The following is a 23,823-nucleotide window of genomic DNA, read 5'->3' on the forward strand; positions in this document are numbered from 1 at the left end:
TCACGATAACGATGATCTGACGATATGGCGATACAGTGGTCAGGAAATCATTCTAGGAATTTTTACAAACAACTAATAAACAGAAAAACACAATTTTCATCCTTTGGCTGTGTGTTTATCACTAGTAGACGTCCAATCCATTTGAACTGGGAGGGTGGCAGTGAATGAACGAATGTTCATTCGCTGCCATCCCTCCCACTTCAAACGGATTGAACGTCTATAGCCGTCAGTGGCAACCAATGCCAGGCAATGAGGTAATTTTGGGCCATTTGAGGTCATTGCCCTGTTGATTTTCAGTTACTTCCTGTTGATTTTGGGGTATTTTATGGGTCACTTCCTGTTTATTTTGAGTTACAGAACAGGAAGTGACCTGGGACTCACCCAAATAAATCGGCAGTTACTCAAACTCAATAGGAACAGAGTACCCGCGGGTTATTAAAAGTATTTAAAAAAGCATTGAATTTAGTTTTCCATTATTAAAGGTATTAAAAGTATTAAATTAGCTGTCGTAAGTCTGGAATTTTTTCACTGTGGTTTTAATTTTGAAGAACATCTCAGTGCAACCGAAATTATATCCGTGACGAAGTTTGTTTTTTTTAAATCCATAACGAAGATGACGCGTAGAATTTTTACGATGCACTGCACTGCTCTACAAATCATAATGCACCTCGTGCGTGCGCGCTGTTAGCATCATTAGCATCAACATCACAACAGCAGGCGATCGCACAGTACTTTGTGCTAACGTAAGGAACTGCTCAGATGCCTTATTATGTTCAACGAAAGCCTCAACAAGACAACCAAGTCCAAACAGTTGGACCAGCATGTGAGGTATTGGATCGGCGACCAAGTCGCATCCAGATACTTTGGGTCGCAGTTTATGGGTCATGTGAAGGCAGTGGACCTGCTTAACATTTCAAAGTAAGTTGCCAATTTCTCCAGTTAAAATGTGTTAGATGCAATAATGTATTTCTGCACGGTTTGCCTTTCGAATGAATGTGAATTTCGTAGTTTTAACTCGAGTTAGCCATGGTCAATGGGGTATTGGCAGGTGCACTAGCCTTAGCATGGATAAACCGGAGTCGTAGATCCACCATCACCCTCAGACACACAACACGGTTGACACTATTATTGGAACGAGTGCGGGGTAACATTGATCTGAATAACATGGCATGGTGATAGGCAAATTATAATGTAGGTGATAGTAACACAACTCCTGGTATATTTAAATGTTTTTCTTGATTGAATAAGAGTATGGATTTTCTCTATCCAATTAAAAGAAAGGTCTTCAATAGCTAACAAAGGATTAACGTGTTTTGTATATTTCTTGTAATGTGATTAGAAAAAAACAGTTACCGAGGGAATTTTGTGGTAATTAATGGTAAACTACTGCCATTTAGTGGCTGTTTTTTTAAACTCACTGCCAATTGCAAGATTTTCCCAAGCACTTTACAGTTAAGGTGACCAACTTGACAATCACCAACCTACCACCTTGACTAGGTCCTCTTAAAAGGGAAACCTGTTGTATTGCAAATGTAATTTGTAAAGTTAAAGTTGCTTTACAAAAAGAGTGTAAAATCCATTTTATCCTGGGAAAAAAAAAATCTGAAAGACCTTATATTTAAATGTCTTTTAATTGTATCTTCAGTAAATGTGCATTCTTTTGTCAAACACACTTAGTAATTGAGGTTAAATTTGTTGTTCAGTGCTTTATTTTTTTAAATATGATTCAATATTATCTAAATAATGGGTGCGAGAAAAGTATTAATTTTCAGTTGAAATGGCATTAAAAAAGGTCTTAAAAGTCTTGAATTTAGATTTATCAATCCTGGGGGGACCCTGAGGAAATGACCTGTAAATGCCCTAAAATGAACAGCAAGTGACCTGTAAATGCCCCGAAAATCGGACCGAATGACTGTGAATGGTCTGGCTTTGAATGAACGAACGTTCCCCGTCTAAATGGATTGGGCTTCGAGCACCGTCAATGGCAGCCTTAGAGTTAACTGAGACACTATTATGGTGGAAGATATTGGTAGCAACTTGATGGTTCTTTTTTTTTTTTCAAACATTGACACCTTTTTAAAACGATATCTCGATTCTTGACAGGAGCATATCGATAACCTTTTGGGATACAAAGTATCACGATATATCACAGGGGTGTCCAAACTTGTTGCATAGGGGGCCAGATTTGGTGTAGTAAAAATGTGGGGGGCCGACCTTGTCTGACGTCCTTTACGTAAAAAAATATATTTAAGCAAATTTTAGCAAGCCATTCTGTGTGTCACATTTGCTTTATTTTAAAAAAAAAATAATTTCAACAATTTTGCAACTACCCTTTGTGGAGTTCTTTTTCGACTCTCGGGCACTTGCGAAATACTGCTGCTGAGAAATTAAACTAGCTTCAGTTTCTCGCTACGTATCTTCCCTGTAATCTTGTCGTACATGTCAGTGTGTCTTGTTTGGTAATATCGCCTCATATTGAACTTTTTAAAAACAGCGACTGTCTCTTTGCAAATGAGGCAGACACAATTGTTGCGTATTTTAGTGAAGAAATAGTCCAATTTCCACCTATCCTTGAAGCGCCGGCCGTTTCAGTCTACTTTTTTGTTGTTGTTGATTGTCGTCATTTTAGAAAATTGAGAGTAAAGGGTCACACATGGTAATCTTGCTTAGAGTGCTGCTGCCTTTTAGTGGGTAAATGAGGAGCAGCATTTAGTGTTAAGCTATTTCTTAATTTTTAGTTAAGCTACTTCATATGCTTGTAGCAGTACCGCTGACCAATTTATTAAGTTTGTGTGCGGGCCAGAAGTTATTGATTTTATGACAGAGGCTGGGGGCCGGATGAAATTTGACCACGGGCCGCATTTGGCCTCCGGGCCGGACTTTGGACATGTCTGATATATCACAATTTCGATATTTTGTCACACCCCTAATCAGAACCTAGAGATGCATCTTGTCAGAACCTAGAGATGCATCTTGAAAAAAAAAAAAAAAATGTAAAAGACGTATAAATACGTTGTTGGAACACTGAAAAATTAAAAATAGAATGTATTTATACGTTTTTGGGAGCAAATGAGTTAAAAAGCAACTCCAGTCCACGACCTGACAAATAAAAGAGCAAGGGAGAGGGAGGGAAGGAGGGAGTGAGAGTGAGACTTCGCGATGAGCTCGTGACAGCTCTTATTTTTTTTTAATTGCAAAAAAATCCGCGATGGACTGAGGGCGCTAAGTTTGAAGCGCGAAGTAGCGAGGAATCACTGTATATCGATTCTCGGCAGGAGCATATCAATAACCTTTTGGGATACAAAGTATCGCGAAGAATCACATTTTCGATAAACTGTCGCACCCCTACTCTCCATAGCGATCTGGCAGGCAGCTCGACCGGTAACCCCCACCAACCCCAACCCCAACTGTACTATGTGATGTTGTTCAGCACGACCGGGACAGTTGGGCTAAACCTGGAATGAAATTTTGTTGACAATAAAGTTGATGAGATATTTGAATGTAATTTTTGTTTTTTTCCTGTCCCTAATACATTTTCGAGGCATCTGATCACGTCTCTGTACCGAAGACCTTCACAATCTGCTGACTAAAATGCAAAAATATGTGATCACGACATCCGTAATTCCTATTAGACTGCTTAAAAGTTAAAGTTTCATCTTATTTGCTGCTTCCAGGTGATAGCTGCAGACTGAGCGACTATCGGCGTCTCAAGACCAAAGTCTTGGAGGCATATGACAAAAGACACATGGTAACAAAGAGGATTCACGAGGACAACATGGGCGCCAGGAAACAGTTGGTCGACGCCATGTTCCGAAATTTCGATGCGGATGGCAATGGACAAATATCAACAAGCGAGCTTTCAAAGGTAAGTGGTAAGCATCTCATCCACATAATTATATTTTTGTTTTTTTGAGGGGTTAGAAAAAACTTTTTTGGAATGGTTACAAAGGAGGTTATTGAATTTTTTGAGGGTTTAGAATAGGGTCAGAACACCTCTTCAGATCCCTTTTCAAGCAATCCGGCTGGAGTTCAAAGTGCCTTAATCGTCTGCCGGCTTTGACAACTCATCATAGTATTATTAACATATTTTTACATGTTTTTGCATTCACACACTGTGCCTGATGACAGCACGCAAGGAGTAAACGTGTGTGAAGGCAAATGCAACGTCAAAACATGATGTGTAAATGGAGGGTGTTTTTTTTCTCCATGTAACTTTGAAGACGTCCTTGACAAGCCTCCTTGATGTTTTTTTTCTCGCTTTGTATTTCACCTCGAAATGAGATTAAGTAGCACAATGATGTGTCTTGGTGTCGATGATTAACAGCGAAGAACATCTGTTAAATCTCTGGAAGGAGATAATTATTGTCACTATAATTTAGTTAGTTATGACGCTGGTTAAATGTGTCACTTTTCTGGATAGCTGCTTTGCTATGTTTCTCACCGAGCGATAACTAAAAAAAATACTGTAGATACGCTTTCAAAGGTGGATGAGCCCAATCAGGGGTGTAGCAAAAAATTCTGGCTCCTGAATGTCCCATATGTTCGAGTTAATCTCAGTTTTTGTCATCAATATCCAGACCCCTTCCAAAAAATTTAAATTTCATGAAAAAGATTATCATTCCTTGCCAGCTATTTTTTTCACAAGATTTTTGACCTTCTGAACAGGTCATTTCCATGATTTTGACTGATTTTTCAAATGCCACAAATAAGCCAGCAACAACTCTTCGATTAAATCGAATAATAAATTAGTTGACAAGTAATATGATGATCGATTTTTGCCGGCAGCTCTGAGCAGTCCCGTTTGGGTCCTTGTGTGCGTGTAATATGTGGCTGCGTGCACAGTAATTACAGCGAGGGAGAGAGAGTTCACTGTTACACTCAGGTTGGGTTGCTGAATCAATAATATTACGTATTTTGTGTTGTAAGATCCAGTGTGCCTCTGTCAGAAGTGAGTAGATGAAGCCAATTGTATTGTTTGTATTCTTTGTTGAGGAGACATTACTACTTAGCACGGAGCGCTAAGCTAGTTAGAGATTATGCTAATCAGTGTCTTGAGTGCTGAGTTATTGTTAGTCAAGTTGTCTCATTTCTTTTTATAATGAAACCATACACATAAACCCATTTATATAACAGTTTAGAGTTTCCTCTCAACACAAGCTTCCATTCAAACTGTAAATTGTCATACAAGAGAGTGTGCTTTGAAATTGGATTTGGATTGTATTTGTGAACAACTGTTTGATAAAGAAAACTGATTCATTGCAGTCTGCCTCATCCTTATTAGAAAATTTTTGTTTAGTTTGTTTAAAAAAATTAATGAGTCATTGACACAATTTATATCAGCGCTTTGCCCACAAGAAGAAAGTCAATCAGCAGCACTTTTTAATTTTTTTTTTACTCAGAACCTTTATTTAAAACTTGAACAAGTGTTATGTACTTAAAACAGTACAGTTGTAGACTACATTTAAGTCAGGAAGCTGTAATTAAATATTATTTTTGAAGGAAATAGTCATCAATTTTGTTTTCATTGTTACGTACAACATACCTAAATTGTGGAGGTAACTGCAAAAAGTGACATTTATCTGATTATTCGTTTAATTAATCGTCCAATTAATGGATTATGCAATGATCGATAGTTGCAGCCTTAGTCAAAGAATATGTCTTCTATGGTTACATGAATCTTAAGTTCACTTCTTCTCGTCTCATTATTTTTTATATCCTTTGGTTATGAGCAGAATAAATTTTCGAAAAACCTTTTAGCGCAGAATCCCCCCCCCCAAAATAAGCTATTTTTGAAAAGACATTTCAAGAATAACTGACACTAATATTTGTACATGCTGAAAGGCTGTCAAGGCACCACTCAAGTAGTTGTTGTTGTTATTGTTCTGTTGGGGGAATCGAAATTTGAAGTCCTACTCCTTCATCATTCCTGGACCCATTATCTTGAAACTCGGTACAGTGGGGCAAATAAGTATTTAGTCAACCACTAATTGTGCAAGTTCTCCCACTTGAAAATATGAGAGAGGCCTGTAATTGTCAACAAGGGTAAACCTCAACCATGAGAGACAGAATGTGGAGAAAAAAAAAAAAAACAGAAAATCTCATTGTTTGATTTTTAAAGAATTTATTTGCAAATCATGGTGGAAAATAAGTATTTTGACAATACCAAAAGTTCATCTCAGTACTTTGTTATGTACCCTTTGTTGGCAATAACGGAGGCCAAAAGTTTTCTGTAACTCTTCACAAGCTTTTCACACACTGTTGCTGGTATTTTGGCCCATTCCTCCATGCAGATCTCCTCTAGAGCAGTGATGTTTTGGGGCTGTCATTGGGCAACTCGGACTTTCAACTCCCTCCACAGATTTTCTATGGGGTTGAGATCTGGAGACTGGCTAGGCCACTCCAGGACCTTGAAATGCTTCTTACAAAGCCACTCCTTTGTTGCCCTGGCTGTGTTTGGGATCATTGTCGTGCTGAAAGACCCAGCCACCTCTCATCTTCAATGCCGTTGCTGATGGAAGGAGATTTTCACTCAAAATCTCTTGATACATGGCCCCATTCATTCGTTCCTTTACACAGATCAGTTGTCCTGGTCCCTTTGCAGATAAACAGCCCCAAAGCATTATGTTTCCACCCCCATGCTTCACAGTGGGTATGGTGTTCTTCAGATGCAATTCAGTATTTTTTCTCCTCCAAACACGAGAACCTGTGTTTCTACCAAAAAGTTCTGTTTTGGTTTAATCTGACCATAACACATTCTCCCAGTCCTCTTCTGGATCATCCAAATGCTCTCTAGCGAACCGCAGACGGGCCTGGACGTGTATTGGCTTCAGCAGGGGGACACGTCTGGCAGTGCAGGATTTGAGTCCCTGGCGGCGCATTGTGTTACTGATAGTAACCTTTGTTACCGTGGTCCCAGCTCTCTGTAGGTTATTCACTAGGTCCCCCGTGTGGTTCTGGGATTTTTGCTCACCGTTCTTGTTATCATTGTGACGCCACGGGGTGAGATCTTGCATGGAGCCCAACTCGAGGGAGATTATCAGTGGTCTTGTATGTCTTCCATTTTCTAGTAATTGCTCCCACAGTTGATTTCTTTACACCAAGCGTTTTACCTATTGCAGATTCAGTCTTCCCAGCCTGGTGCAGGTCTACAATTTTGTCTCTGGTGTCCTTCGACAGCTCTTTGGTCTTGGCCATAGTGGAGTTTGGAGTGTGACTGACTGAGCTTGTGGACAGGTGTCTTCCATACCGATAATGAGTTAAAACAGGTGCCATTAATACAGGTAACGAGTGGAGCCTCGTTAGACCTCGTTAGAAGAAGTTAGACCTCTTTGACAGCCAGAAATCTTGCTTGTTTGTAGGTGACCAAATAATTATTTTCCACTGTAATTTGGAAATAAATTCTTTAAAAATCAAACAATGTGATTTTCTGTTTTTTTTTTCCACATTCTTTCTCTCATGGTTGAGGTTTACCCATGATGACAATTACAGGCCTCTCTAATCTTTTCAAGCAGGAGAACTTGCACAATTGGTGGTTGACTAAATACTTATTTGCCCCACTGTAGCTACGTAGGATGGGCCAGTATTTATCGATCCTCGGAGCTCAATTTTTGATATTTGGTATAAGGGCCGATTAATTAACTCCTTAGCCGCTGGGTAGTTAGGTCCACTTTTCCCCCCACTACCATGCTCATGAGTCTTATCATAAAGATGTTATTCACCCAATCGCCACTTAAACTAAGCTGCCGTCATAACTGTCTCTCGCAAGGTATCCAAGCACCAGGGTCTGTCTAAGGATGTCGGCGAGTGTTCAGTGTTGGATCTGCTCAAATATAATGACCTCGACGATGACCAGCGCCTTACCAAGGAAGAATTCTACACTGCCTTCGGTAGGATGTACATGTTTCCTCTGTTACAATGACAAGATCATTAAGTCTTAGAATTGGACGATGATGTCTAAACAAATTCTTTGTCCTAATGGGGTTGTATTTAGCCCTCACTGGTTGCCATTAATAGCAATAGACATCTGATTCATTTGAATTGGGAGAGTGAGCAATTATACTTTTCCAACGTCTCGCAGTTGGATGGAAGTCAATGATTTAAGACTTTGTGGACGCCAGTGACAAGGGCTGGGAGGCAAGAAGCCATTTTTGACTGGATTTTCAATGTTTCAGCATTGGGGGCAAGACACGCGAGGCGATGAGCGATGTCAAAATGCGAAAGCCGTCACCGTTGAGCTCAAAGCCAACACATGGGGTGCGATGCGACTACAGCGGCAAGCGACACACACAACCCTCTGCTTGTGCACCTCGTCTCTGATCAGCTATGAATTTGGAGGGAATTTTAAAATTTGTGGTCTTTTCCAATTGCAAGCATGCGGGGACTGAAGGTTTTGTTGGAATTAATGGAGATACTGATTTTAACCTTGCTTTTATACATATTAAAAAAAAAAAAGAAAAATGAAACGACTCTGGATCCACCCCATCTTAAAAACTAGAATGGTCAATGGAGGAAATGTGTTATTTACGTCTTGGAAATCATGCCGAGAGGTAAGCCTGTCACAATATGCTATAAGTCCATTTATCGCACGGTGAATAAAAATGAGGGCGGTAATTTTCCCAGTTTGCGTGTGCACTCGGCACCCGTGCGTGTTGATTGCATATGAGACTCGGCTTCCTTTCACAGATATTTATTGGCCATCAACACACGGTAGAATTAAAGTTCAGACATACAAAATAAGGAAGCACAATCCATATTAAACATTGTTAAACTTTAGCATTGCTACATTGAAGCTAATAGAAAAAAGATAATGTACTAACTACTTTAGCCTGCTGTAAAACATTGGCAATCTTCTCCAAAACGCAAAATTGGTGGTTAAAAGGTGACAATTCAAACATGAAAAATCGCTGGTTTACAGCATTTGAAAATGATGCTTAACTAAAGTACTTCCGGTGAACATTTCAAAATAAAAGCACGTTATCTTCAATGTGTCAATAAAAGATTTCTAGAGTTAATCTCACATACTTCAGACTCCACAATAAGAATAGCTTGAAAATGACACAGATGATGAAAATTCTATTTTAAAATTCGAAAAATGTATTATTTTTAAAATAGTTTGAACAATTTATTGCATTTGAATGGGTGATTTATTAGGATATACAGTTGTGGTCAAAAGTTTACATACACTTGTGAAGAACATAATGTCATGGCTCTCTTGAGTTTCCAGTTATTTCTACAACTCTGATTTTTCTCTGATAGAGTGATTGGAACAGATACTTCTTTGTCACAAAAAACATTCATGAAGTTTGGTTCTTTTATGACTTTATTATGGGTGAACAGAAAAAAGTGATCAAATCTGCTGGGTAAAAAATATACGTACAGCAGCGCTAATATTTGGTAACATGTCCCTTGGCCATTTTCACTTCAATTAGGCGCTTTTGGTAGCCATCCACAAGCTTCTGGCAAGCTTCTGGTTGAATCTTTGACCACTCCTCTTGACAGAATTGGTGCAGTTCAGTAAAATTTGATGGCTTTCTGAAATGGACTTGTTTCTTCAGCATTGTCCACAAGTTCTCAATGGTGTTTAAGTCAGGACTTTGGGAAGGCCATTCGAAAACCTTAATTCTAGCCTGATTTAGCCATTCCATTACCACTTTTGATGTGTGTTTGGGGTCATTGTCCTGTTGGAACACCCGACTGCGCCCAAGACCCAATCTTCAGGCTGATGACGTTAGGTTATCTTGAAGAATTTGAAGGTAATCCTCCTTCTTCATTATCCCATTTACTCTCTGTAAAGCACCAGTTGCATTGGCAGCAAAACAGCCCCACAGCATAATACTACCACCACCGTGCTTGACGGTAGGCATGGTGTACTTGGGGTTAAAGGCCTCACCTTTTCTCCTCCAAACATATTGCTGGGCATTGTGGCCAAACAGCTCGATTTTTTTTTCGTCTGACCACAGAACTTTCCTCTATAAGGTCTTATCTTTGTCCATGTGATCAGCAGCAAACTTCAGTCGAGCCTTAAGGTGCCGCTTTTGGAGCAAGGGCTTCCTTCTTGCACGGCAGCCTCTCAGTCCATGGAGATGCAAAATACGCTTGACTGTGGACACTGACACCTGTGTTCCAGCAGCTTCTAATTCTTGGCAGATCTGCTTTTTGGTGATTCTCGGTTGAATCTTCGCCTTCCTGACCAATTTTCTCTCAGCAGCAGGTGATAGCTTGCGTTTTCTTTCTGATCGTGGCAGTGACAAAACAGTGCCATGCACTTTATACTTACAAACAATTGTTTGCACTGTTGCTCTTGGGACCTGCAGCTGCTTTGAAATGGCTCCAAGTGACTTTCCTGACTTGTTCAAGTCAATGATTCGCTTTTTCAGATCCATGTATGTATATTTTTGACCCAGCAGATTTGATCACTTTTTCTGTTAACCCATAATAAAGTCATAAAAGAACCAAACTTCATGAATGTTTTTTGTGACAAAGAAGTATCCGTTCCAATCACTCTATCGGAGAAAAATCAGAGTTGTAGAAATAACTGGAAACTGAAGAGAGCCATGACATTATGTTCTTCACAAGTGTATGTAAACTTTTGACCACAACTGTATTGTCACTACATTAGTTGTTGAATTGGTTAAAAAAAAAAAAATAATAATAATATCGCTTAATAGCAATAATTTTTGAGACAATATATCGCCCTATTAAAATTTGTTATCGTGACACGCCTACCGAGAGGTGTCATAAAATATGTGCTGGTCACACAATGCTAAAATGATACGCTCCTCCATGTGGACAATTTTTTTTTTTTTTTTTTGTTATACAGTCATTGAAACTTGTAAAGAACCGCAAACTTACAAGACATACTAAAGAAAAATTAAATATCCATATTGTGAGTTTTTTTTTTTTTTGTCTTCTTTTCCTCATGTTGACAATGCGTGGCATGTGGATGTCAATTTCCAAATTGGCCAGTGTCTGCGCAGTTGATTTGTCGATCAATAAATCAGTTGCTGATTGGTTGTAGTGCCAGGCAACAGAAATAGAACCATTTCCTATTTTTTTACATCGCGCTGCTGGTCCACGGGTTCGTTCACATATACGTGCGCAAAATTTCACATGCATTGACCTCGTGTGTTGCCCTACACCGCTAGGTTGACGATTTTTGCCTATTAGCGCTCGTTCGATAGAAAATGTATTGTGAAAAATGTATATCGCCCACTGTGTGTCTTGCCCCTTTCAGTCATTTACAATGTCGACTCCTTACATTGGTTACTTTTGTTGCCGATTGGTCATTACTTCAGTTACGATGTCAGTGAGCTACAATGTTGGTGAGTTCCTCACATGTTTACATCAAAGTGTATTCGATTTGGTCCAGCGGGGGCAGACTGATGAAAGCCGAGTGAGTTTGAGAGCCTCGTATTTGCCAAAAAGAAAGCAGGTCACACAACAACAAGTCATTAAGCCGACACAGGTGCTCGGCTAAGACAAACACGCGTGCACCACTTGTACATGCTCTTTGTTCCTCCTCCACTATCGTCATAGCTTTCATGAATCCTTTTCCCATCTGACATTTTGCAGCCTGGCTTGATATCTTCTGACGGGATCTCCTCTGACATTTGGCCGGTGTGACACATTTAATGGCCGGGGGGAGGGGTGGCCAATTTCATTTTTTCCGAAGTTGCGACTATATTTGTGGATGAGAAAAGTTATTTGGGATCAGGCTGCAAACAATGTAGAAGAAGTTTTGCCTTGAAGATGCCATTTCCTGTTTGCACATGGAACATCCTTGAATAGATGCTGTGACAACAATAAGTCGCTATATACAGTACGGAATCGACTTACCATAACTTTTTCCCCTCATTTTCAATCCTGTGTCTTATAGTCGAGTGTGGCTTATTTGATGATTTATTTGGGTTAATAGGCAACACTTTATTTGACAGCGGGGTCATAACACTGCCATAAGACCGTCATAATTTTGAAATGACACTGCCATGGGCATAAAGTAATGCTTATGACAGATGTCATTAAGTCTCACTAACTCCATTATGTCCATCTTTTACATCCATTCAAAAGAGATAATTTGCCGGATGACACAAAATGACATCTGTCATAAAGATTCATTCATGGTCATAGCAGTGTCATGTCATGATTGTAATGGTCTTATGACAGTCTTATGGTGTCACTGTCAAATAAAGTGTTACTAAATACCATAACTAGCAATTAATGAAACAACTGAAATAGTAACTGAAGAAATAATTAGCACAGAACATGAATTTTGATTGTTATTTACATCTGTAGCACTGCAATGCATGCTTGGAGGCATGTTGGACAACAACAGTGTTGACAGCAGGTGCCAGCAGAGGTTGACTGTCTCCCCCATGGGAGCAATGATGGCCAAATGAAGCTTCTTGAAGCAATGATGGTGGTTAATTTGTTCTTATGACAGTTTTATGAGGCCGCTGTCAAATAAAGTGTTATCGGTTAATATTTTTTGCTGTAACTATTCGATAATACAGTGAGGACAGCTGCGGCTAATCCAGTGCGCCTTATCTATGAACAAATGCCGTTTTCGTGTCAAATTTGGTGACTGTCGGCTTATAGTCAGGTGCGCCTTATATTCTGAAAATTACGGTACATACCATAATTTCCCAAATATAAGGCGCACCCGTGTATAATGCGCACCCCAAATTTACTTGTAAAATCAAGGGGAAATTATTGTACCCGTTTATAACGCGCACCCTAATTTTAGCACCAATAAATAGAAGAATACAAGAAAACAAAGCTCGTGTACAGATACAGAAATGTCATTTTACTGACTGGTGAAACACAGCACAAGCATAGCACATTGGTAGTTCAAAACATTACCGTAAACTGACAACATGTACGGTAATAATATCTGATAACTTCTTGAACTTACCAGAATCCAGGAGAAAACAAAACAGATGTGACTTTTCTTTTAAAGGCTGCTGTATAACTTGCTCGTTTCATCATGATGAATAAATGTTTCTTCCATGGATTGATACGGTAAAATGAAAGTGAGAACGTAAGTCGGAAATCCGAGAGAGCTCATCGCTGTCGACACGACAGTAACAATAGGAACTATTGTTATTTGGGTTTGAGTTTCCCGAGGGACAGGTATAGTTGACGGACATAGGAAGTCTGTGTTGTTTCGTTTGTTATGGTCCGAGTTGCCCGAGTGAAAAAAGCAGAGCTTAACACAGACGAAATCATTCGGCCTATCAGAGTGAAGTATTACCGAAACAAAATGGTGATGTCACATACCGTAATGGTCGGCAACGGATCGCCGCATACGTTTCTTCAACACAACGTGGCTGTGTCAAGAAAAAAAAATGTGTATATATATATATATATATATATATATACTGGACTGTCTCAGGAAATTAGAATACACAATATTCTAATTTTTTGAGACAGTCCTGTGTATATATACAGGACTGTCTCAGGAAATTAGAATACACAATATGTCTCAGGAAATTAGAATACACAATATTCTAATTTCCTGAGACAGTCCTGTATATATACACAGGACTGTCTCAAAAAATTAGAATATTGTGTATTCTAATTTCCTGAGACAGTCCAGTATATATATATATATATATATATATATACATATATATATATATATATATATATATATATATATATAATTTTGACATTAGGGCTGTCAAAATTATCGCGTTAACGGGCCATAATTAATTTTTTAAATTAATCACGTTAAAATATTTGACACAATTAACACACAAATGCCCCGCTCAAACAGATTGAAATGACAGCACAATGAAAGTGTTTCCACCCTTTGCTGGCGCTTGGGTGCGACTGATTTTATAGGCTTCAGCACCCATGAGCGTTGTGTAAGTAATTATTGACATCAACAATGGCGGGCTACTAGTTTTTTTTTACTGAAAATTTTACAAATTTTATTAAAACGAAAACATGAAGAGGGGTTTTAATATAAAATTTCTATAACTTGTACTAACATTTATCTTTTAAGAACTACAATTTTTTCTATCCATGGATTGCTTTAACAGAATGTTAATAATGGTAATGCCATCTTGTTGATATATTGTTATAATAAACAAATACAGTACTTATGTACCGTATGTTGAATGTATATATCCATCTTGTGTCTTATCTTTCCATTCCAACAATAATTTACAGAAAAATATGGCATATTTTATAGATGGTTTGAATTGCGATTAATTGTGATTACCGTATTTTTCGGAGTATAAGTCGCGGGTTTTTTTTTTCATATTTTGGCTGGGGGTGCGACTTATACTCAGGAGTGACTTATGTGTGAAATTATTAACACATTATGATATAATTTCATATCATATTTTGGTGTTTTGCAGTGACACTGATGGTTTTGTAAAGTTGTTAGCATGTTCTTATGCTATAGTTATCTGAATAACTCTTATAGCAATGGCCACGTTCGCGTTCTGCCTTTGGCAGTGTATGTTCAATTGTATTATTGACTTTTTTTATCTTGAAATGGATCCATTTAGTTTGTGGCGCTTTCACGCCCACGTGAGGGCGCACTCGCACTTGTTTACGTGAAGAAGAGTGCTCACACGCCAGAAGAAGACGGACAGCTACGTAGCTCTGAGTGAGTGAGTGGGCGAGTTAGCGAGAGAGAAAAGACGGCTGCGAACCTACTTTCATTGTTTATGCTTTTAAATTATCTCTACAGAGGCAACGCCTGCGTGTATCATCTTTTCTGTTGTTGTTGTGTGTTTTCCACCAGCGATCGGACACTTAGAGCCAGTTGTGTGGTTGTTTGAACGATGTGCTAATGATAGCGATCACATGCTAACCTGTTACTTATTACTGTAATAGTACCTAATTATCATTTATTTACGTTGATGCAAACCTGTTTGCTATCGAGGACCAAATTGATTCAGCAAATTATACGGACGTCCAGCATTGTCTTTTGGGAGTTCGCTGTATAGCCAGGACCGAGCCGTAGCGTAGGACAGTATATTCACATTTCGTTGTTCATGCACTGTACACTGTACATTTATTTAGCATGTTGTTCTCTATTGTATTTTTATATAATTAATAATGTGTTGGATTTTATCAAGTAAATTTCCCCCCAAAATTCGACTTATACTCCGGTGCGATTGTATATGTTTTTTATCTCTTCGTTGGGCATTTTATGGCTGGATCGACTTATACTCAGGTGCGACTTGTAGTCCGAAAATTACGGTAATTACGATTAATTAATTTTTAAGCTGTAATTAACTCGATTAAAAATTTTAATCTTTGACACCCCATCTGTCTCCATCCATGTACCCGTTTATAATGCGCACCATGATTTTACAAGTTGATTTGGGGGGGGGGGGAAGGTGCGTGTAATATTCGGGAAATTATGGTATATTCGAAGGATGTAAGGCCAACGATTCTCAAAGCCCGATTTTATTTCATTTTATTTATATCTCAGGGCTGATTAATTCATTGCGGACTTATTGTTGCCTGTAATTTGCCAGTATAAGGCATGTGCGCATGTTTCTGGCCTGATTATACTTCTAGTGAGGCGAGTGGTCATAATTTGTTTGAACTTGTTTAGGTAAGACAATATTTTTATCTTGACTAGACCATAAAAACGGATACGACTTCTGTATAGTGGCAGTGAACTCAACTCATTTCACAACGAGCAGCAGCTTGGCTGGTAAAAAAGAACTCTTCAAAAAGAACTTGACACAATCGAAATCGCCCTAAACTAGGATGAAGGACAGTGTCTGTATCATGCTGTTAAAGGGGTTTTAGAAGCAGACAAAAGAGTATATTTGAAAACCAAGGAGGGGGAATATATCCACAGATAATGTAATGATACACATTCTTGTAGGTTTGTTTTTCGTAAGCCAAAACCAATTAATAGCATTTCCTGTCAATTTTAATTTCTGAGTTCCAGTAAACTCTTATATGCAGTAGCTCTCTAATGTGTTTTCCTTGTCCCACTCAGGCTGAAGCGCTTCTCACACTCAATGTAAATGTAATATTTTATCAGAGGCGGGATGACGACCTCTTTCAAAGAGAGATCCTGCAGTAGTGACACAGAATGGGGGATACAAAGCAATTTCTCAGCGCCAACGGAAGAACGAGCGGTATAACAGAAGCGGGGTGACGCTTTTGCGAAATGTTAACCGTTGTCGTCAACTTAATTTCAACATTGTTACATGATAACGGGACCTGTCGAAAACGTTCCCTTGACAAGAAGGCCTCAGCGTACCTTTCGGAGAGCTTTAATGGCCATGCATTATTCAAAGCAGCTCCACGATCAATGTTCCAGAAGGAAGCCACCAGTCACCTCTTTTCATCAGTTACATGATATGACACACGTAATGATAACTGAATAACAGCTTAGTGATGGACTACCACATTAAGGTGGGTAGGCAAGTACTGTAATTTTCGGACTATAAGTCGCTACTTTTTTTCGCAGACTTTGAACTCTGCGGCTTAAATTTGAATTCACCGACCGATGAACAGTATGTCTTTAGTAAGTTTGTTAAAAATATCTAAACATATCCATACCTGTCAACCCGAGGCCGTTGGCAATCTTACAAATAGTGACGTATGCACTTACAAATTGGTGACTAATCTGACAACGTTTTATATAGCGTGCAATATGAAACAAAAATAAAACTCAATTTTTAAAATAATATGAATTTATTGGTAATATTGTCACATATAACCTGGTGCAATCAAAGCACAATCAATCTCTTCAGCTACATTATGATTACTAAAATTTAACAGTGGCTGTTGATACGATTGTATGTGGCACTTTTGGCAATTTCTATCATGTCTTTTGATAGCTGCACTTAATGGCACTTTAGCTCGCAATTCAGTTTGACTTGAAGGTAGTGAGTTTGTCCAATTACAAATTAAAAAGGTCAATTGATAAAATGAACTTAGCGATGCAATCGCCGCTTTAGTCAATTTTCATTCCTCAGACTGCATCTTTATGACCAGTGTTGTTAATCTTTAAAAACGTAATTAATTACAGTTGCAAATTACTTCTCCAAAAAGCAATTAAATTAGTGACTAACTTACCTGAATGTAAGAGTAATTAGCAGTGTTGTTAATAACGGCGTTAGAATATAACGGCGTTACTAACGGCGTTATTTTCTTCAGTAGTGAGTAATCTAATTAATTACTTTTCTCATCTTGGCAACGCCGTTACCGTTACTGAGTCTGTTGGTTGACTGACGCGAGAAAAGTCTGTGAAAGACGGACTCACGGAGATGAGAGAGCAGAGCAGGAGTGGGGAGAAGGCAAGGGTGGGTGACGCCGTTGGAAACGCGATGCTACTATGCTAGGTGGCTCCAATAATACCTGACTGTAGCCGATAGCCTACAAACTACGCCCACATGATGCTTCGGTAGATATCACATATATACAGAACCACATGCAAATGACAGACACGGCTGCATTAGCAACATGTATAATAAAGAACTAGATGCGTTAGTAAACAGCCGCCATCTTAAAGCAGTAGACCTCTCCGGAAGGCTACAGTGGGGAGAACAAGTATTTGATACACTGCCAATGGGTTTGGCAGTGTAACAAATACTTGTTCTCCCCACTGTATGTTGTAGAGAACCTTCCTAGCGAACCTAAGTAACTTTTTATCTAAAATGCTCCTAAATCGGCAAAATCTTGACTTTAATCTATCTTTAAATGATGAAATAGTTTTGAAACTTGCATATCAAAAGTAGACACAAGGGAACTAATGCAATAACAGGAGCAATTTTACCAACTTTAATGGTTGATTTACAACATTAAATGACTTCCACACATAGCAAAGGTTACTATCTAGTTATCACAATATCCGCAATACCTCTGTGTCTAGTTAAATTTAGGGTAAAGAAAAAAAAAACAAACATGAAAATTATCACCAGTTACTTTGCCAAGTAACTAATTACTCTTACATCTAGGTAACTGAGTTACTAACGCAATTACTTTTTGGGAGTAATTTGTAACTGTAATTAATAACTTTTTTAAAGTAAGATTAATAACACTGGTAATTAGTTGCAAAACATCACTGCTCTAGTGGGAGAACTTGCACAATTAGTGGTTGACTAAGTACAGTGCCTTGCAAAAGTATTCGGCCCCCTTGAATCTTGCAACCTTTCGCCACATTTCAGGCTTCAAACATAAAGATATGAAATTTAATTTTTTTGTCAAGAATCAACAACAAGTGGGACACAATCGTGAAGTGGAACAACATTTATTGGACAATTTAAACTTTTTTAACAAATAAAAAACTGAAAAGTGGGGCGTGCAATATTATTCGGCCCCTTTACTTTCAGTGCAGCAAACTCACTCCAGAAGTTAAGTGAGGATCTCTGAATGATCCAATGTTGTCCTAAATGACCGATGATGATAAATAGAATCCACCTGTGTGTCATCAAATCTCCGTATAAATGCACCTGCTCTGTGATAGTCTCAGGGTTCTGTTTAAAGTGCAGAGAGCATTATGAAAACCAAGGAACACACCAGGCAGGTCCGAGATACTGTTGTGGAGAAGTTTAAAGCCGGATTTGGATACAAAAAGATTTCCCAAGCTTTAAACATCTCAAGGAGCACTGTGCAAGCCATCATATTGAAATGGAAGGAGCATCAGACCACTGCAAATCTACCAAGACCCGGCCGTCCTTCCAAACTTTCTTCTCAAACAAGGAGAAAACTGATCAGAGATGCAGCCAAGAGGCCCATGATCACTCTGGATGAACTGCAGAGATCTACAGCTGAGGTGGGAGAGTCTGTCCATAGGACAACAATCAGTCGTACACTGCACAAATCTGGCCTTTATGGAAGAGTGGCAAGAAGAAAGCCATTCCTCAAAGATATCCATAAAAAGTCTCGTTTAAAGTTTGCCACAAGCCACCTGGGAGACACACCAAACATGTGGAAGAAGGTGCTCTGGTCAGATGAAACCAAAATTGAACTTTTTGGCCACAATGCAAAACGATATGTTTGGCGTAAAAGCAACACAGCTCATCACCCTGAACACACCATCCCCACTGTCAAACATGGTGGTGGCAGCATCATGGTTTGGGCCTGCTTTTCTTCAGCAGGGACAGGGAAGATGGTTAAAATTGACGGGAAGATGGATGCAGCCAAATACAGGAACATTCTGGAAGAAAACCTGTTGGTATCTGCACAAGACCTGAGACTGGGACGGAGATTTATCTTCCAACAGGACAATGATCCAAAACATAAAGCCAAATCTACAATGGAATGGTTAAAAAATAAACGTATCCAGGTGTTAGAATGGCCAAGTCAAAGTCCAGACCTGAATCCAATCGAGAATCTGTGGAAAGAGCTGAAGACTGCTGTTCACAAACACTCTCCATCCAACCTCACTGAGCTCGAGCTGTTTTGCAAGGAAGAATGGGCAAGAATGTCAGTCTCTCGATGTGCAAAACTGATAGAAACATACCCCAAGCGACTTGCAGCTGTAATTGGAGCAAAAGGTGGCGCTACAAAGTATTAACGCAAGGGGGCCGAATAATATTGCACGCCCCACTTTTCAGTTTTTTATTTGTTAAATAAGTTTAAATTATCCAATAAATTTTGTTCCACTTCACGATTGTGTCCCACTTGTTGTTGATTCTTGACAAAAAATTAAAATTTTATATCTTTATTTTTGAAGCCTGAAATGTGGCGAAAGGTTGCAAGGTTCAAGGGGGCCGAATACTTTTGCATGGCACTGTACTTATTTGCCCCACTGTATATTAAATAGTTCACACTGAAAAGTGCACTCATCAGAGTTGCACTTACATAGGCGCATACATCCTCACTATTCATGGACATCAGCTAATATGCTACCTTGAAGTGATGCAAGTTCACACGGACACAAAGGCGCAGTAGAGGACATCAATCACTGGCAGCATACTTTCATAGCATCACTGTATCTTAAATCTGAGGCCCCAGTGGCAGTAGATAACCTTTTTAACGGCCCCTCTACATCCCTGTGCCGTCCTCTTACCATCATGCACTGGAATCATTGCCAGGAAGCCTCAGTGGGAAAAGAAAGTAGATGAGTTAGTGCAAAATTTATACGCTAGAATATGTGAAAACCTGTTTTACCCAGTCACAAGAAACTATGTCCCACCCATCAAATTTTAAATAGTCCACATATAATTTAGTCTTCCTCTGGCCAACACGAAGCCGAAGGAGTGTCCCCGAGCAGATCACTTGATCGGAAATTGGCCCTGATCACGTTATCTTCAGATTATCTGAATCGGGTAAAAAAGATTGTGTGCATTAATGTTTGTCATATGTCTCATTGGCTGCTATTGACAGTAGAGTCAGTAGAGATATTTGGAAATTTGACATATATCGGCCTTTTTTAAAATCCGACAGGCCTATATGAAAAAACAATTTAAAACTGGGTTATTTCTGCTCAGATGCAGCTGCGCCTCCCTCTCATGCACTAGTATTCATCTCATCCTCTGATTGGTTAAATGGTAATGGTTAATGGAGTTACACGTGTATTGCGGCAGCAGCAGTTACTCACAATGTTACTCATTACTTGAGTATTCTTCTCACCAAGTACTTATTTACTTGTACTTGAGTACATTTTTTTGGACGACTACTTTTACTCTTACTTGAGTAATGTTATGTTGAAGTTACGCTACTCTTACTTGAGTAACATTTCTGGCTACGCTACCCACCTCTGGTTTAAAACAATACATTTATTAGCGCGACCATTTCCTCTTTTTGTCACTTTTTTCCACAACTTCCATACCCCCCTCTGCTAGTCACTAGAGATGTCCTGATCGATCGGCATCCTGATCGATCAGGTCCGATCACGTCATTTTCAAAGTATCGGAATCGGCAAAAAAATATCGGACATGCCTTTTTTTAATATATATATATTTTTTAATTAAATCATTTTCTAATTGTATTTAACGTTACAGACATAATATGTTACACTCATCCAGAGTCTTTAATTTAGGCTGAAGGTAGGGTTATCAAATATATCCCGTTAACGGCGGTGATTAATTTTTTTAAAAATTTATCACGTTAAAATATTTAACGCAATTAACGCATGCGCTGCACGACCCACTCACGCATTGTCGCGTTCAATCTATAATGGCGGCGTTGTAGCTATATATAGAGCTAGAAGGCAGCGCAAAATGAGTAGAGTGAATTTTGGCAGCCTTTGGAGCCTTTTTTTAATTGGCTAAAGCCTTACAATCCCTCTCCCTACGATTAGAAAGATCGTGGGAAGCAATGTGGGGAAGAAAGGTAGTAAATGATCTTTTTCTTAACACCCGATGTTATTTCCCAACGCAGAGAAGATATATCAATTGGTACCACTACGCACAGTCATGGTTGCACTTCCCATCATGCATTTGGGCAGAACAGTTAAATGGCTACAGTATCATTTACTGAAAGCTCAACAAATACACTGGATGGCAATATTTAGTCACAATATACAAACTCACATTTATCCTTTAAGAATTACAAGTCTTTCTATCCGTGGATCCCTCTCACAGAAAGAATGCCATTTTGAGGATTTATTGTCATAATAAGCAAATACAGTACTTATGTACTGTATGTTGAATGTATATATTCGTCCGAGTTTTATTCATTTTTTTCCTAATGCATTGCCAAAATGTATATGATCGGGAAAAATTATCGGGAATGATTGGAATTGAATCGGGAGCAAAAAAAAAAAGCAATCGGATCGGGAAATATTGAGATCGGCAGATACTGAAATTAAAACGATCTGGATCGGATCGGGAGCAAAACCGAACAACCGAACTAGTCACCTTTTAATCCGGCTGGGAGCGTCTTCGCTCGGCTTAGTCGCCGCTAGAACTCGGCCCACTCGCCTGGCTCTCGATCGATTCCACTTGTTGCACAAGAAAACGCCGAGTCTAATTTTAAGGAGTAGGAAAGATTGTAATAGCCTTGTTAAAAGCTTTACTAGTTTCGCCGAAAACGGAATAGCTTTTTGTTGTTGTTGTGAACTACAGTTCCATACAAACGTACATCGAGATCTCATTCAGCTTAGCATTTGTAGGCGTGAGACCCATTTTTCGAGTGTCCCAAACTTGCCGTGAATTACAATTTCTGATGGGGTGCAAAATAAGACAGAACACTTGGAACGCAGCCATCTCATGGGGTTTTACAATCGGTACCTTTCTAACTAACTATCTCGAGCCTCTGGGGTTGTAAAACCAATGCCAAGGCAAAGGGCATAAATCTGAAAATAAAGAAATAAAATAATTCTAAAAATAAATACAAATAAATAAAAAATTGATTATTTGCCTGTGTGTTTTTCAGGCTTTCGTTTTTTCAGCCAAATGTTTCCTGTATTCAATTTTCAGTTTCGCTCAAGAATTTTGCTTTCAGTAAATCTGTCAAGTTTCAATACAAATCCTTAGGAGGACATTTAGAAACATGAACAAAAATAAGGACAGAACGCACTCCATTTACCGTCTTGGCCCGAATATAAAACGGCCCTGATTATAAGACGACCCTCTCTTTTTCAACACTCAAGTTTGAAAAAAGACTTTTTGAACACCAAATTAATTTTTATACAGAAAATAATTACAGTACATCCGAAACAAATGATTATAACAATATAATTTAGAGAAAAAGCATGTTATTTTGCCTCATTCAAATCTTAATATCTGAACATTTAAATATGTAAACTAGGGTTGTTCCGATCATGTTTTTTTGCTCCCGATCCGATCCCGATTGTTTTAGTTTGAGTATCTGCCGATCCTGATATTTTCCATATCCGATTTTTTTTTGCTCCTGATTCAATTCCAATCATTCCCGATAATTTTTCCCGATCATATGCATTTTGGCAATGCATTAAGAAAAAACTGAATAAAACCCGGATGAATATATACATTCAACATACAGTACATAAGTACTGTATTTGTATATTATGACAATAAATCCTCAAGATGGCATTTACATTATTACCCCTGCCTACTGCCCGTAGTTAGCTGGGATAGGCTCCAGCACCTCCGCGACCCTCGTGAGGAAAAGCGGCATGGAAAATGAATGAATGAATGAACATTCTTTCTGTGAGAGGGATCCACAGATAGAAAGACTTGTAATTCTTAAAGGATAAATGTGACTTTGTGTATTGTGACTAAATATTGCCATCTAGTGTATTTGTTGAGCTTTCAGTAAATGATACTGTAGCCATTTAACTGTTCTGCCCAAATGCATGACGGGAAGTGCAACCATGACTGTGCGTAGTGGCACCAATTGATATATCTTCTCTGCGTTGGGAAATAACATAGGGTGTAAAGAAAAAGATCAACTACTACCTTTCTTCCCCACATTGCTTTCCCACGATATTTCTAATTGTTGAGAGAGGGATTTTAAGGCTTTAGCCACTTAAAAAAATGCTACAAAGGCTGCCAAAATTCACTCTACTCATTTTATGCTGCCTTTTAGCTCTATATATAGGTAAATCGGCGTGACAAATTGAACGCGACAATGCGTGAGTGGGTTGTGCAGCGCATGCGTTAATTGCGTTAAATATTTTAACGTGATTAATTAAAAAAAAAAAAAAAAAATTAATTACCGCCGTTAACGCGATAAATTTGATAGCCCTACTTTAACCCAAAACTAAAGACTCTGGATGAGTGTAAGACATTTTGTCTGTAACGTTAAATACAATAAGAAAATGATTTAATTAAAAAAATATATATCTATATTAAAAAAAGGCATGTCCGATATTTTTTTGCCAATTCCAATACTTTGAAAATGACGTGATCGGGATATCTCTAATGTAAACTAAAGTGCAACCACATTTGTAAATGAATGGCTTTTGGT

At 38.7% G+C, this 23,823-nt stretch overlaps 1 protein-coding gene across 1 annotated transcript in view; it reads left to right on the plus strand.

Moving 5' to 3' along the window:
• The window catches only part of fstl5 (follistatin-like 5), a 323,171-nt gene that overhangs the window by 158,867 nt on the left and 140,481 nt on the right, over nucleotides 1–23,823 (plus strand). The window contains exons 5-6 of the mRNA XM_057850040.1: nucleotides 3,675–3,865; nucleotides 7,766–7,886. Coding sequence (XP_057706023.1) covers nucleotides 3,675–3,865; nucleotides 7,766–7,886 — 312 coding nt within the window. The remainder of the gene's footprint in view (nucleotides 1–3,674; nucleotides 3,866–7,765; nucleotides 7,887–23,823) is intronic.

This window comes from Corythoichthys intestinalis, chromosome 11, assembly GCF_030265065.1.
Source record: "Corythoichthys intestinalis isolate RoL2023-P3 chromosome 11, ASM3026506v1, whole genome shotgun sequence".
Classification (NCBI taxonomy): Eukaryota; Metazoa; Chordata; class Actinopteri; order Syngnathiformes; family Syngnathidae; genus Corythoichthys; species Corythoichthys intestinalis.